General features: G+C 45.2%; 1 protein-coding gene across 1 annotated transcript in view; it reads right to left on the bottom strand.

Annotated features, from left to right (window-relative positions):
• Nucleotides 1-268: 268 nt before the first annotated feature.
• The window catches only part of SLC17A8 (solute carrier family 17 member 8), a 47,752-nt gene continuing 30,971 nt past the window's right edge, over nt 269-17,049 (bottom strand). The window contains exons 4-12 of the mRNA XM_065414664.1: nt 16,082-16,196; nt 15,433-15,520; nt 9,905-9,991; nt 8,985-9,124; nt 6,489-6,638; nt 5,326-5,458; nt 3,452-3,562; nt 1,867-1,994; nt 269-607 (exon numbers count right to left, since the gene is read on the bottom strand). Coding sequence (XP_065270736.1) covers nt 269-607; nt 1,867-1,994; nt 3,452-3,562; nt 5,326-5,458; nt 6,489-6,638; nt 8,985-9,124; nt 9,905-9,991; nt 15,433-15,520; nt 16,082-16,196 — 1,291 coding nt within the window. The remainder of the gene's footprint in view (nt 608-1,866; nt 1,995-3,451; nt 3,563-5,325; nt 5,459-6,488; nt 6,639-8,984; nt 9,125-9,904; nt 9,992-15,432; nt 15,521-16,081; nt 16,197-17,049) is intronic.

Here is a 17,049-nt window from a genome sequence, read left to right as displayed (position 1 = left end):
ACTCTGCTAAAGTCAATAGGGCTGTATAGGGAGCCCTCAGTCCATCCTACACAGATCTGATTGAAAGCCAGACTTAGGTTTGCCAGTTATATTTCTATTAGCTCTTTTTCTGTGCTACAAGGAGAGAATTACTACATCTTACATCTAGCCATTTGGCAGGATTTTCCATGAAGGAATAAGCAAGTACATATGGATACTGTCTGACTAGGAGGCGGTTGGGCAGGAGGGGATGGGGGCACTTGCCACACAAATCACACATTTTCAGATATTATGACCTATCTTGAAAATTTCCATTTTCATAATGGTAGGAAGTCTGTTCTTCTATGTCCTGCGTTACTCCCTTTTGCTTTCTCCATGCCTTTTTCCGCACATCATTGTTTTGACTGGTAGCGCCATACGTTTTCTTTGGACTAACAAAAGTATCACTGTTCAGTTCCGTTTCTTCAGCCAGTTCATCTTGGTCGATTATGCCACATTTCTCTTCATTGAGGCTTTCAGGGTCAGCCCATTCTTGCTTCTCACCAGAAGCAAAGATAGCATAGAATATCACTCCACTGTAGTGCACGAGAGCTGCTATCAGAAAGACATTTTGCCACTCTTCCCGGGTCTGAAAGAATGATATAGGACTCATTAGGTTTGCAGTAAATGGAAATACTAACAGCTGGATTAGACCAGGAGTTAGCACACATTGTACATTGATTGATTGTCTGATTCCTAATTTTATAAATAAAACATTTGAAGAAAATAATTGTAAAGAATATTTCTTTTTCCTCCATTATGATAGCTAATAAAATACTAATGGGATTTCCCTGTGGGCTGTAGGACACTCATGAAGTTAGAAGGCTATGGCCCTTACTAAATGCGAGGAGGCAAACCCCATTTCAAAGCAATGATTGCTCAGGAACCTCAGCAGTCTTACACTGCAGTTTTCTAAGTAACTCTTGCGGGTTTTTCTGCAGGAGAGCATGATACCACCTGTGACAGACCCAGAGCAGTGGGGTACAGGAGTCTGGTAGAGGGCAAATATACTGGTCACTGGATGAGTAGTTTTCTGTTCCCTGAGTGACCAGAGCAGGGGCTGCACTAGAGTAATCAGGAACCTGCTAGAACCAGTTCAGGCAGGCTAATTAGGACACCTGGAGCCAATTAAGAAGAAGCTGCTAGAATCAATTAAGGCAGGCTAATCAGGGCACCTGGGTTTTAAAAAGGAGCTCACTTCAGTTTGTGGTGGGAGTGTGAGGAGCTGGGAGCAAGAGGTGCAAGGAGCTGAGAGTGAGAGGGTGTGCTGCTGGAGGACTGAGGTGCACAAGTGTTATCAGACACCAGGAGGAAGGTCCTGTGGTGAGAATAAGGAAGGTGTTTGGAGGAGGCCATGGGGAAGTAGCCCAGGGAGTTGTAGCTGTCATGCAGCTGTTACAGGAGGCACTATAGACAGCTGCAGTCCACAGGGCCCTGGGCTGGAACCTGGAGTAGAGGGAGGGCCCGGGTTCCCCCCAAACCTCCCAATTGACCTGGACTGTGGGTTCTTCCAGAGGGGAAGGTCTCTGGGCTGTTCCCCAACGCACATGGTGAATCTCTGAGGCAAGAAAATCTGCCAATAAGCGCAGGACCCACCAAGATAGAGGAGGAACTTTGTCACACACCCTAAGACAGAACCCTAGTGAAATTTCAGGGCAAGATGCTTAGCAGGTGTAAACTGGTATCCCTCTTCCATTGATACCAGCTGAGGATACAGCACCTAGTATTTTGCTAAGCTAAAAATACCACACACAGCTGAAAAAAATTAGAGATCCAATAACCTTTGAAATTATCTTAATCTTGCATGTAATTTAATCCTCATTCTAGAACCAGGTAAGGAAACATTACCTTGTGTTTAGTCATCGCACCAACAATGAGTGGGCACACCATTCCCGACAGTGTCCCCACACCATTGGAGATCCCCATCAGAATGCTGGCGTACCGGGGTGCAATATCCAAATGGTTGACATTAAATCCTGTAACAACAGCAGCAGCAATCAATTGCACAGTCAATTTCACGCCACGGGGCTAATATGATTTGCTTAACAGTGGTTAAAGGAGATTGAAAAAGGAGGGGGAAGCCACACTGCATTAACCAGGGAGAATGGGGAGCTATCCCTCTGCTTTTAGCAAAGGAAGGGGAGCTGCACCCCTTTATCCTGCTTCCCCTTTCTTTTAACCCCTGCATCTCCACTTCTGGGGCATAAGAGTATAGGAGATAGTGCTTATTTTGACTACTTGATCCTTTAAGTCACCTAGCATCTGAAGTGATGCACTCAACATTGAATTTTTAATTAAAGAATTAACAACTCATAAGTTTGGGTCTCTTTAATTCTTCAACTCAGTTTCATGCTTTAATTTAAGGAGCGTTTTCAGAAACATTTTTTCCCTGTAGTTTTAGTGACAATTTGCCAAAATACCAGACAGCCAGAATATGTAGTGGAAAGTTTAATTACATTTCCTGTAGATTTCTAGTGGATAAATATTTTATTAGAAAAGAAACCCCAAGATAAAAAGCAATTTAAGTGAGTGTCAAGCAGTGTTATACTGTAGGTAACAAAAGCTGTGCGTATCAGCTGCGGATACCTGCAAGGAAAAGCCATGTAAATTCCAAACTGTATTTTCTCAGGAGTTCAAGGGGACTGGAAGCACTAGAAAGGCTGAGTATTGGTAAAATTGAAATTAGAAATAAAAACTCCTCTTCGATGAGAAAAATCCTGATATATCTGCAGTGGAACACAAGCTTCCTCTTTATCCGGATATCTCTGTGGTCAGCCTTCCATGCTCATTAACAGGAATTCCTGATGAACAGAAGTCACCATTTGAAAAACAATGGTGTCCAAGGAGCTGCAGAGCCCAGCATGTTGCTGGATAAGCCCATGGAGTTGAAAGGAACTACCTGCACAGGGCAGAAATAGTTATAGGACACACAGCATGATGACCCAGCAGGTGTAGCTGGCAGTGGAAAAGCAAACTGACAACTAGGATACAGGCAGTGGAGAGGTAATTCATACACTTTCTGAAAGTATCAGAGTTATAGAAGGACTGAAGGGGGCTGTTAGAGGAGCAAACAGACAGAACCAGCATGATTACAGTCTGAGAATTATACTGACTGTTTAAACCACATTTCAAACCTTCTCATCTTACATTTGAGTTTCAGAATAGTTAGCTCTGTATCCTATTAAGTTTAATGTTTTGAATGATAACAGCCTAATCTGAGGTAAATGTGTGTTGCAATTCAAAGAGCATGGAGGTATTGTAAACCTAGAGTGGTAAAGACTCAGATTCTCACAAACTCCACCTCATTCATATTATATATATATAAATAAAATGCAGGTATAGCAGTAATCATTCTGTTGCAGCAGGAAACAGGGCTTTCCCATAAGCAGCCATGCAAGTAGATAATATGATGATTAATAAGATGAAGCTTTACCTGAAATAGCAAATCCACTAAATCCTACTGCCAGCACCAAGAAGGAAATAGCCACACCTCTTGTATGAGAGTAACCAACCACCAAAAGCAAAGTTGCTTCCATGCCAAAACCTGCAAATGAAGCACGAGACTAGATTAAGTTCTATAAAATATACTGGTTAAAAAGACACCAATAAGGACTAATCAATCTAGTGAGTTTTAAAATATGAGTTAATGCACTTTGGGGCATTACAGTTGCCACTGAACCCAGTTGCCAATTTTTTTGTGGGTTCACAATAACATTTTACTGTTTGTATGTTTATTTATTTAAATAGTTCTTCTTTTCCCTGTTGCTGTGTGAGACACCCAGACAAAACAACCAGGGAAACTGACATACTGACTATGCAGGGGAAACAGTGAAAGTAATTATTGTATATGCAAGGTGCTGTCAAATGCCTAAAGTAAACAAACTTGGAAAAAAGAGAAATATTTCTCTCCTCTAATTCATTTCAACTTTAGTGATCTGAGATGGCCTTTGTAACAATAGTAAATGGAGATTTTCTCAAACAGCAGTGAGACATCAATATTATAAATCATCAAGTACGACAAGGAACTTCCGGAAACTAACTCTGTCTTTGTTAAGAAGTAGTGACCATTCTTCCAGGTGCATCAAGTATGGGTGACATGATGGCAATCGCCTGGTCAGTTAATTTGAGAATGTTCCTTGATTTAGGGTCAAATTCAGACCTGCTCCAAGCAGGTGCAACTCTTGATTTACTTCATTCCTACTGTGCCGTATATAGGGACATAAGAACAAAGGAACTGACAAACTAGAGTAGTTCCAGGGTCCATCTAGCTTAGTAACTTTTCTCTGACTGTGGTTAGTACCAGATGTTTCAGATGAAGGTGTAAACCCCCAGCTGAGCAATTACGCAATAACTAAGGCTACAATTCTGTCACGGAGATTACGGATTCTGTGACTGTAAGAGATGCCTGCAAGTTCGGGTTTCAGCCCTGGGTGGTGGGGCTCGGGAAGGGAGTACCACCTCCATCCCCTGACTCACCCCAGTGGGCCACCCAGCCTGTGGGTCAGTGTCAATGCCTCTGAGTTACACTGTAATACTTTATTGTTAAATTGTTACCCATTTTTGTTGCCTTGACTGTACCCTGATTTTGTACATTTTTTGACTGTTCTGTGAATTTTGCCTAATTTTACTATGACAAAATCGTATCCGTAGCAATAACATCTCTGTGATGGGATGTTCATCCCATACCATAGGTGACACATAGGGGGGCATGCAGTGTCAAGTGCCCCTCCCCCCCACAGATTTCTGCTTGGCCTGCAGGGGGGGGAGGAAGGGAGAGAGAGAGGCTCTGTCCTTCTCCATTGTGCCTCCCCCTGGTATGTTCGGCCCCTGCCAGAACCGCCACCACCCTCCATCCCAGCATATTTCCAGCTTGCCTAGCCCCTGTCCTCAGTAGCCGGGTCTGAGCAGGGAGCAGAGGGGGTGGGCCACCACTGCCTCCCCAGCCAGGCTCTCTCTCAGGAATTGCTGCACTGCACAGAGGAGCCAGCTTCAGCCGGTGTGAGAAGTGGTTCCATGCCGCTCCCCACCCAGGCCCAGCTGCCAGGGAGAGCGACCAAACGTGCCATGGGGTAGACGCAGCGGGAGAAGGACAGAGCCCCCTGCGGGTAACTCTGGCAGGGTGGGGAGAGCATGGCTAAGATATAAAGCCATGAAGTTTGCAGCAGAAAGGAGCTGCAGTGTGGAAGTTGGCAGTCACTCTCTGGGCTTAGAGAGGGAAAAATAGGAAACCCATGGAGAGAGAAGTTGTGATTTGTGCAGAAATTGCAACACATGACTATATGTTTTATCTGTAAAATCCAACAGTACCTCCACAATTCATGATTTTTCTTACAGTGGTAGTGGTTAAAATCTTTCTGCTTCGTAAAAAATCAGCTAATTGCCCACCAATGGGAACAATTATTGTCATGACCATATGTGGAACTGCAGACAAAAGGCCAACCTGAAATTAAACAAAGTATATGTAAGCCAATGTATTCTCTTGTTCTATTTGTTTAAACAGACACTAAGGCAGAGGATTCTGGGCTGCACCTCTTACAGAATTTTCAGCCCAGGGAGAAGGGGGTTATGGAATCTTTAAGCCACTTTTGTGACATCCCAGTTTTGTGCTGTTCTAGGAGCTGGAGAGGCCTTGGCATAATTTAGACAGCCCTGGAGGCCTAAGTTATGGCAGCCTCCTTTGGCTGGCCCATAGGCCACAGCACTGCCAGAAATCTATTGCCTCCATCCTGCCCTTGGGGGTCCCCTACACCAGGGCTTGTGAGGGGGTCCTTGAGTGGCAGCTTTATGGCTTTCTCCATAGCTTCTGCACCAGGGGAACTCTCCCTCAGCCTGAAATGGGGCTTTTAGGGCCCTTTTATGCCACTCTGTCCCTCTCTGTCAGCTTAGAGGAGCCAGAGAAAGTTTGTGAATCTCACCCTAGAATTTTCATAAATTTTTCTGGTTCTTATAGTTACTCTTGCCAAGGAGTTAATTAGAAGAAATTTAAAATTCCACTTACCCCTGCACTTGTTATAAATAGGCTTAGAAGGATTAGATTTTTACTGGTAAATGTCAGTAAACGTTGTTTTCACCATATACACAGCAACCAACAAAAATAATTCCATCTATAATAATTGAAATTTACGGCTAGGCAGAGAAAGAAAAATGCTACTTGAGAACTTATTAGGGTTTGATTTAAGGATATTTACTTTGTATATTTTGACATGTGAGGTTGACAATTGGTGTTTTAATGGTTATAAACGCTTTAACTTTTTCAATCTCAATGTCTGCTGTCATTCAATAATTATTGTCTGACCCCCCACCCATAATTTCCCACAACTGTGAAAATTTAAAAAGATAAAAATAAGAAAAAAAAGCTTAAAAATAAACATTGATATTATCAGTTGTAACTGGCTTTGGAGGGAGTTGAGGCCGCTCAGCACCTTGCAGGACCAGGTCCAAAGTGCAAGAGCTGGAATTAAGAAACGTACCTTACTTATTGCAAAGCCAAAGACCTCTTCAAAGTAAGCAGGCTGACTTATAAGCAGCAAATAGAAGGTCCAGCTTCTACAAAAGTTTGCCACGATGATTGCATACACTGGCATTGAAGTGAAAAACTTCTTCCACGGGGTACTAAATTTCTAGAACAGACAAATTGAAGACTTTTTGTATAGGTAAAAGCAAGGCAGAGACAAATTTTCCTTTCATATTGGTTGTATCCCCCAGTGCAACTTTACTGATTTCAGAACAGCTTCTCCTGACTTACAATGGTCTAAGCTAGTGGAGAATCAGCTCCTAGGTTTGTGGCTGGGAGCAAGAAAGAGCTTCTTTCTTTGAAGGGTTAGGACTTTTGAGATACTGTGTAGAACAGTGGTTTTCAAACTGCAGGTCGCGACCCAGTACTGGGTCACGGAATGTAAGGCACTGGGGCGTGCTGGCTCTGGTCAGTACCGCCGACCGGGCCATTAAAAGTCCTATCGGCGGTGTTGCCCGGCTATGGCAGGCTAGTCCCTACCTTTTCTGACACTGTGCTGTGCCCCAGAAGCGGCCAGCAGCAGGTCCGGCTCCTAGGTGGGGGGGCCAGTTCCTGGCCAATGGGAGCTGGGGGGGGGGGGGCCTGCAGTTGAGAGCCACATGCATGCCTCCGCCTAGGAGCTGGACCTGTTGCTGGCCACTTCCGGGGCCCAGCACGGTCCACGGTGCCAGGACAGGCAGAAAGCCTGCTTTAGCACCCCCACTGCGCCGCTGACCGGCAGACGCCCGAGTTAACCCCACACCCCAACCCTGTGCCCCAATCCCCTGCCCCAGCCCTGAGCCCTCCCAAACCGAGCCCTTTCCTGCACCCCAAACCCCTCATCCCCAGCCCTACCCCAGAGCCTGCACCTCCCGCCAAGAGTTCTGACCCTCTCGCACACTCCAAGCCCCTGCCCCAGCCCTGAACCCCCCCCAAACCCAGAGCCGCCTCCTGCACCCCAACCCTCTCATCCCCAGGCCCATCCCAGAGCCTGGACCCAGAGTCCTGACCCCTTCCCACACCCCAACCCCCTGCCCCAGCCCAGAGCCCCTTCCCACACCCTGAACCCCGCATTACCAGCCACAGCCCTCTCCTCCACACCCCAACCCTCTGCACCAGCCCTGAGCCCCTCCCACACCCCAAACCCCTCATCCCCAGCTCCGCTGGGTCATGGGCATCAACAATTTTCTTCAGCTGGGTCGCCAGAAAAAAAAGTTTGAAAACCACTGGTGTAGAGCAACAGTGGTACAGTGGGTAAGAAGAATTATAAAGTAAATTGCGGGAAAGCCTTAATATGTTCCTCACTGTCTTGTGGTGTGATTCAATCTGATAAATTCCATATTGTAAATATGCAGTAACTAAGTGACCAGGCAGATATCAGTTTTAGTCTAAATTGGGACTTGAACTAAAGTCCTTGGGATCAAATGGAATTTATGCAATTCACTCTTCTCACTTTGAGTTTCCATTTATGCTTCAGTAATCTGTACGGAAGGAAGAAAATTACTTCAGAACCACACTTATTTACAATAGAACTCCTAAAAGAAACTATTTGTAATGATGGTAATGTGGATATATTTTTTTCCTTCTCTTTAAAATGGATCTATTATGTACACAGTGTGGTATGAACTCCACATGGATGTATTTATGTTGATCCAATTAATATTAAGGGTGCAATGGTGACCTTGGATGTGCATGTGTGTCTCCAGCCAAGGTCTGATTGATTTCAATGAATGCATCAGGTGTGCATCCAAGGGTAGAATTTGACACATTATCCAATCACCACGATTGTTAGCCAAATCATCCATAATCAAAAGAGGATTTGGGTTATTTTGTTACAGAATGTTGAAGAATGCAAGCCAGGAAGGAATAGGTTATCAAGAAACAGCTTTTGTTTTTACAAACAATAGCAAAACCAAGTTATATAAATGGAGGAAGACAAATTTGATTGGAAAATATATCTTGGGATTAGGTTTCCAGTATGTTACTGGTAACAAAGCTAAGAAAAGGTCTGGGGAGTTGGAGGGGGGGGGGGAAACAAAAAACTTAGGCTGTTTTAAGACCAAGAGTGTCAGAGAACCCTGACTGTGCATACAGAACTTCCACTGACACGAGTTGTAGGCAGCTTCTGATCTAGGTAGCAAAATTGACTTCATTTTTTCTGAACTCAGTTGGATTACTCATAAGCGAGATCAGAATCTGGCCCCTTAAGTTTAGACAGGAGTAGAAACCTGGAGCTGAAAGGACAATGAGTTGTGTATATTGATTAGATTTTTATATTTTTATGCATGGGCTGGATTCTGTAGTCTTTAAGAAAAGAAAAGCTGCCCTTATGTACGCTGAAGTTCTACACTGTATCGCTATCCACACACTGATATAATGCAAAGTCTTAATATGTTTGTTTGCCATAAATGACAATGGCCACCAAAACCTAGGTATTTTCTGTCTATGATCATGAAATTATACTTACACTTGCACTTGCACTAACTAGGCTGGCTCCTTCTCCTATACTTGTTTCTATGTATGTCCTTTCTTCACTGGTTATTGTTGGATGTGCAGCAGGGCTCTCATAGGCATGAAACAGCCAGAACATGTACCAAAAAATTCCAAACATTCCTGGAGAGGTGGAAGGAAAACAGATTGGTTTCAAATGCCATTGGGTAATGGTAAAGTATCCGTAATGCCTAATGTTTCAATTATTTATCTGAGGACCAAATCAAATCAAAGTCCGTCAGGAAGTCTGCACAAATTCACATGGAAAAATTATAGCTGTGTATTTATACTGTGCCCGTCACAGTGGTATCTGAGCACCTATTCAGCACACTGCACTTATGTGCTTGGGGAGGTGGGGGGAAGGCAGAAGCACATATCTGCATGCGATGTGGGGGAGGGAGGGAATCATGGTTAATCCAAAAAAAAAATTGTTACGGGCTATGTAAAGACATAGTAAGCAGATCCTGATTGGCAAACCTTGCAGCACACACCGTGCAAAAGGATCAAAGTGAATTATCCCACCTCTGAAACAGACAAATAAACATGCATGGGTGAGCGTCCCCGCTGTGTGTGGCTTTTGGAGCCCTACTGTTTAGGGAATGGGTAAGTGTTTAGGCACAAATAAGAGGCAACTTCAGGGATGTATCAGCATGCTTGGGGCATCGTTGGGTAGTTAAGTGGGCTTTCACAAGGACTCGCCAGTATGTAGCCCTGCACTATATGTTGAAATCATTACAGTTTAAAAGCATTTTACAATATGTTACCATAGTATCTTTTAATACTTCATAGAAAGCTGACAATAAGACTGAACAATTTTGATCAGTACTACTTTTAAAATTTTGATCAGTACACTGTCTAACAATGCTGATCCAACTGTGTGCCATTTTACATTAAACAACTCACCATAAATATAAAAGACTGATGGCCATCCTATATACTGTACCAATATCCCTGCCAAGGGCATGGCAACCACTGCCCCAGCGTAAGAACCTGAAGATCAAAAGGATTGAGAAAACATGTCAGCTATGTTACCTAATTCCTCCAACTCATTTCCTATAGGTATTAGAACAACTACACAGGGAGGCTGGAATAAATTGTGTACCAAACTGTAAACCCTGTATATGATGGAAACCACTTCAAGTCAGCACCCAGCAACTACAGTGTGCACTTAAGACCAACATCACAAAGTCCAAGTGGTACCTTTATCATGCAGCAGCATATGTTGAGATAGGTAAGCTGTATTATCTGCATTATGCATATGGATGAATTGCACTACAGAGAAGTTAATAGCCTGATTTTCAGAAGCACTGAGCAGCCACAATTCTAGACTGAGAATTTAAATATATTCTCCCATCGTTATGCTAGCACCTGTGAAACTCCACCAATGCTAGCAACAGTGGATTGTTCATCTAGACCTGCCATCAGTATGTTCAACAATATGTTGACTATAGCTGCGTTTCTCAAACTGGGGTCCATGGACCCCTGGAGGTCCCCAAGGAACCCCCAGGGGGTCCGCGAGCCCCGCTGATCAACTCCTCCCCATCTCCTCCCTCCCAGCACCTTCTGCATGCTAAAAGTCCGGCGGCGCAGTGGGGCTAAGGCAGGCTTCCTACCTCTCCTGGCCCCGTGCCGCTCCCAGAAGCGGCCCTGATGACCGGGGGGGGGCAGGGGATCTCCGCACACTGTCTCCGCGCACTGTCCCCACCCCAAGTGCCGACTCTGCAGCTCCCATTGGCTGGGAATTGCAGCCAATGGGAGCTGCAGGGGTGGTGCCTGCATGCAGGGGCAGTGCCTGTAGGCAGGGGCAGCGTGCAGAGATCCCCCTGGCCCTCCACCTAGGAGCCGCTGCCAGAGAGATGTGCACCCAAACTCCCTCCCTCCCATATCCTGCACCCCTCACCCCCTCCCGCACCCAAACTCCCTCCCAGAGCCGCACCCCTCCCTCACCCCCTCCCGCACCCAAACTCCATCCCAAAGCTGCACCCCCTCCCACACTCCTTACCCCCTCCTGCACCCAATCTCCCTGTCAGAGCCCAGAGTCTGCACCCTGCACCCAAACTCCCTCCCAGAGCCCTCACCCCTCCCGCACCCAAACTCCCTGCCCAGCCTGGTGAAAGTGAGTGAGGGTGGGGGAGACAAAGCGATGAAGGGAGCGGGGATGGAGTGAGCAGGGACGGGGCCTCAGGGAAGAGGGCAGGGCAAGGGCTGAGCGCGGGACTTGGGGATCCCTGAAAAATTGTAAATCAAAATGGGGGTCCTCAGGTTGCTAAAGTTTGAGAACCACTGGACTATACCAATAGTATGAAGAAACAGTAGAAATAAAGTCAATTTTCAACCTGGCAACAGGTTAAGAAGTCTGAGTTCCAGACCAGAAGAGGTGTGTGATGTATTGGTTAGGGATGTGGAAAAGAACATGAGCATTTAAGTGTCTGAAAAAGGAATTTCCAATGAGAACTTATTGTCAGACATTCAGAGAGACTAATGATGAAACTCTAGCTTATGTGACAGACCCAGACCAGTGGGGTACAGGAGTCTGGTAGAGGGCAAATATACTGGTCACTGGATGAGTAGTTTTCTGTTCCCTGAGTGACCAGAGCAGGGGCTGCACTAGAGTAATCAGGAACCTGCTAGAACCAGTTCAGGCAGGCTAATTAGGACACCTGGAGCCAATTAAGAAGAAGCTGCTAGAATCAATTAAGGCAGGCTAATCAGGGCACGTGGGTTTTTAAAAAGGAGCTCACTTCAGTTTGTGGTGCGAGTGTGAGGAGCTGGGAGCAAGAGGCGCAAGGAGCTGAGAGTGAGAGGGTGTGCTGCTGGAGGACTGAGGAGCACAAGCGTTATCAGACACCAGGAGGAAGGTCCTGTGGTGAGAATAAGGAAGGTGTTTGGAGGAGGCCATGGGGAAGTAGCCCAGGGAGTTGTAGCTGTCATGCAGCTGTTACAGGAGGCACTATAGACAGCTGCAGTCCACAGGGCCCTGGGCTGGAACCCGGAGTAGAGGGCGGGCCCGGGTTCCCCCTAAACCTCCCAATTGACCTGGACTGTGGGTTCTTCCAGAGGGGAAGGTCTCTGGGCTGTTCCCCAACCCACATGGTGGATCTCTGAGGCAAGAAAATCTGCCAATAAGCGCAGGACCCACCAAGATAGAGGAGGAACTTTGTCACACTTAGCACTGATAAGTGGGTATCTGATATGTTCTGGTCAGGATACCTAGAACTGTGAACCACTGGGTTACCCCTCTGCCTTAGCGAGAGTGAGAGCTTTGCTGCTGCTGCTAAAATGTGGGTCAGCTCCCTGACACACCAGCCTGTCTGCCTCACCAGCAAAGTCTTCAAATCTCTGCCAGTCTAAATCTTGCCTTGCAATCAGCAAAACCTGGTTCCCCAGAGATGTCTCCTTTCAGTGTCCAGTCCCTCTTACTGGACCCTCACAGAAATTATTAGGGTCGCTGCCTCCAAAGACACAGAGCACACACCTGCCTGGTAGATTCGCTGGAATCTTGCACTTCACTGTAATACAAAGCACTGAGATTGTTTTGTAATAAAACAAGAATAAGTTTATTAACAAAGACCAGAGATTTAAGTGACACTAAGCAAGAACAGAAGAGACAGGTATGGTTACAAACAAAACAAAACTGGATTTCTAGTGACTAAAAAACATAATCCTCGCAAGTTATAATCTTCACCTAAGCAGTTTTGTTACTCACATCAGGTTACCAGCAACTCCAGGCCAAGGCACCCAGTGCTGAGAGAATCAAAAGGTGCTGCTCCCTAAATGGTAGATCACTAAAAGCCTGGTTGCTCCCCTTGTATTACCCAAAGGCCATTGTCTCTGCCTCAAGAGCCAGGACGGATTCCTGGGGTGCAGACTCTGTCCCCCAGTGTGCTCTCAAAGTTGCTGCTTGACAGCTTTGTTTACCCTATATGTACATTTACTTTCATGGTCCTCTGCCTGTAACCAAGCTTGTCTAGGGCAAGCTGGGTTTTTGCTCTGCCTCCCAAATACATTTTAAGAACGTATTTCCAGCACACACACACCATTCTTTGTACACAACCTGTACACACATCACAGATGATATTCGGGACCAGTGTGTCACCAGTTTATGTATGATTAAGGCTAAGATTTTGTCACAGATATTTTTAGTAAAAGTCACAGGCAGGTCATGGGCAATAAAGAAAAATTCACTGAAGCCCGTGACCTATCCCCTGAGTTTTACTAAAAATATCCATGACAAAAGGGGGAGCTGCTGGGCAGCTGTGGGGGCTGGCCAGGAGCTGCGGGGTTCCCTGGTGGTGGCTCAGAGCCCCATGGTGCCTGCGGTAGCCCAGAGCTCCAGGGTCCCCCCACAGATAGGAGTTGTGGTGTCCCCATCATGGTGGCTTGGAGTCCCCCACGGTGGCTGGGAACTCCAGGGTCACCCCACCACCCACAGCAGCTGGGAGCTGAGTGGGGACCCCACCGGCTGCCGTGGGTTGCAGCGGGACCCTGCATCTCCCAGCCACCATGGGCTGAAGTCACGGAGGTCTTTGAAAGTCATGGTTTCCATGACTTCCGCAATCTCCATGACAAAATCGTAACCTTACATATGATGCGTTACATGACACCTTTTAGATACATATTATGACAACAGTGTGTTGGGGGGAATGAGTGTCCGGCCTGATATGAGTTATCGTACGGTGGGCTGGCTGCCAGTTGGCTCTGAGGTCTTCCTGGATTAACTCTGCCATAGGTGAGAAGTGTTGCTAATGAATTATTCTGAGGAAGGAGCAGACTCAGGTCTTCACTGTTTGTTTGACATTAGTTCATACTTTGTTAATGAACACTTTTGACCTAAGTACAAACTATTGTCAGACATGCAGAGAACACCTCACTCTACTAGTTTCTTGGAATAACTCATTAGCAAATACTTTTCACTGGTGACTATTCAGACTGGAGTTTCATATCTAGTCTATGTCACAGTTACTCCTGCAGGATTAACTAAACTGAATGCAAAGATTTGATGTGACAAAGTGGGGAATTTTTAAACATTTTTAGGAAGCCCATGTGTGCCTCAGTTTCTCCTACATGCAGCATTGTTACAGAGTGGGTGCAAAGAGACTGTGTGCTCTCATGGCAGGCTAAGACACTGGTGCAAATGGTGCCTAGCTGTCTGAGCTCTTAGGTCCTATGTCAATGGAGCTCTTGAAAAGAAAGTGGCAAATCCACTTGCCTGAACATGGACACCAAGCAACCAATGACGCAGAGAGATATGGACGTCCCTTGCCTCTCATCTCCCCAGCTTGGGAACAAGGGACTATGTGGGGGGGAGGGAGGGAAGAGATGGCTGGGGGAAGCAGTTGGGAGCACACACCTGGGAGTCTGACAAAGGAGATCAGATGGACGGGGTGACAGAGCTTGAACAATAGGGTTCACTGCAGCTTGGCTGGGCTCTGGCTACCCAGAATGGACTGTGCTTTAAACTTCATTTCCCTGTGCTATCCAAGGACTTTCTATGCTGCGTTCCAATTGACTAATAGACCCTACTGTTTGACAACGCTGGCTGAGTGTCACTGCAGATGCTTGCAGAGGTGCATTGCTCCCTAAGATTGTACAAGTCTCCCTCAGGGGTCTGTCTCATTGGCACTGGTCGAATAGAGCTCACAGTGTGAAGCAGCAGAGCTGAAGGCCCAGAGGTCCAGTCTAAGGAGGCAGTGAAGCCGTGTGGCTTACCCTAGAGGAAAAGTGAGACTCCTAGGGGGGCCTAACATATTGAAGGGATCCTCCCAGAGACTGTTCCAAAGCTGGGACCATAGCACCAATCCTGTGGATATGTGATGTTTACCAGTTCCCTTTTCAAAAATAAAATGGGGGTGATCCATAGCATCCAAAGTGGTTGGGGGTCTGAGGGAGTTTGCCAGGGTTTTCCCATCCATTAAATTGTAGATTAAACATGTATACAGCAAAATTCCTGTACATTCTTTTTTAAAAAATCTCCCTTTTTTTGCGCTTCTTTGCTTTTCCTAGTCTCCCTCTTTTCATCCTGTATTTAATACTACGGTCCCCTAGTCCCTCAATGCCTGCATTTGCTAGCAGACTATTTTTTTCTCTGATTTTTCTATCCTTTCAAATTTTTTGTTGAACTTTCTCTCTTTATCATGTCTCCATTTTCTTCCTTGTTTTTTCCCCCCCACTGTCCACTTTTACCTTCATTGCTTTCACTCTCCTCTTCACCTCTCTGTCCCAGCGTCTCTGCAGCATTCTCTCCCCACCCACCGACCCACCAGTTCTACATCATCTTGGTCCTCTCTCCTCTCCATCACTATCCTCACCCCTTCTAATGAGGGGGATCATATTTCACTTGCAAACCAATATGAATAAATACAATAAAGCATTTCTAAATGGAAACACCAATAAATCAGAAACACAGAAAATCTAGAAATCACTAAACTTACCACAGAAAGATGTGGTTGCCAGCCTGCTTCTCTCCAGTGGGGGAGCCCATTTGCTCCACATCCCATGGCACGCTGGATAGGTCACGCCCTAGCAAATATTTCATACACACACATCACATAATTTTGCTTTTACTGTATACAGTTGCTGTTATTTTCAACTGGTATAATTGCTCTTCAATATTAAGAGGATACGGGAGAGGTTGAGGAGAGCTATGAAGAACTTCGCTGGTTGCTTATGAAGATTGTGAATGGCTTTGAACAAGAATTTAAGTGGTAAAATGCTCTGGTGGAAATGTTTACATATATAGTGCATGCAGTGAATTATAGTATTCAAATGTGGTAGATCTACTTTCCATTCCGTAATCCTGGTCTTTTGACTTTATAGTTTAGACTAATTGAAATATGTAAATGGGTATAATTAAAATGTAATCATCTTAAAAAAGCATAAATAAATGTTATAAAGATGGGGCTTTTCCCAGTAGTAATACTCGGCAGGAGTAAAACAAACTAACATCACTGGATAAAAATGAACAATAAGAAGCAATGTGGATTATTTAGAAAACTTGAGCGAATCATTTTCTGACATTATAAAACTGAACCCCCCAAAATGAGTGAAATATAATCAGGCCAAAATGCTGAGTGCTCCTACCTCTACGAGACCTTGCAAAATTCTTACAAACATAACACAGCCATAATGTACTCTTGCAGCAGACGGGATGAACATATTCAGTGTAGATGTTAGGAAAATAGCTGCTCCAAATACCCTGTGGAAAGAAACAGCATAAAAGTGGATATAATTACTGTTCACTGGGCAGAAAAGACACTGGCCCATACTTTGTGCCATTTCACCTGCAAAGGACTTGCACAATGAGCCAAAGTCAATCCTGAATATGAAGTCAACAGAGTTGCAGCTACAGACACCAGAGCTGAATCTATCCCTGGGATGAGTCCTCTCCCTAAAACAAGTGTTTGCTCAAAAATTGGTACAGAAAAGTCTACTGGTTTTTTCTTCTTCTTCTCAAACTGGGGTCCTTGGAGCACTTTCTGGAGGTTCATGGTGAACTGATTGGCTCCATGAGTCCTGATTCAGGAAAGCATCTCTGTTTAGGAAAGTGCTTAAGCCCATGCTTAAATCCTATTGAATTCAAGGGAATCTAAGCACCTGCTGCTTAATGTGAAGCACTGGCTCAAGTGCTTTCCTGAGCCATGTTGCTGGTTCTGCTAGTTTCCAGCAGCTAATCTGCATTAGAAAACAGTTTAAAAGATACTACTTTCCTAATATTACTTTTCCATATCAGCAATTGCCATAAAGGTTTTATGTAACTGGGAGGGGAGGTGTCTAAAAGGCAGTATCTTCAGTAAGATATGATGCACCCTACAAAAAAAATTAAGAATCCCTACTCTTGAATTCTTAATAAGGCAGGGCACTGCTATGTTCAAATTTTTCAAGAATCTGAATTCACATAGGGCTAGTTGAGTTCGGAAAATGATTTATGTTGGCTGCAGTCACCCAACCTCTATATTCGATTTCAGATGCAAAGAAAAGAGTAGCAGAAAGGTCTGTGGCATGACTACAGATAGAGGCAACATTCTTGGGTGCCCAACATAGTTGGAGTT

The sequence above is a fragment of the Emys orbicularis genome, chromosome 1 (genome assembly GCF_028017835.1).
Source record: "Emys orbicularis isolate rEmyOrb1 chromosome 1, rEmyOrb1.hap1, whole genome shotgun sequence".
Taxonomy (NCBI): domain Eukaryota; kingdom Metazoa; phylum Chordata; order Testudines; family Emydidae; genus Emys; species Emys orbicularis.
The sequence above is the reverse complement of the archived record's forward strand: the minus strand, read 5'-3'. Positions and strand labels throughout refer to the sequence as shown.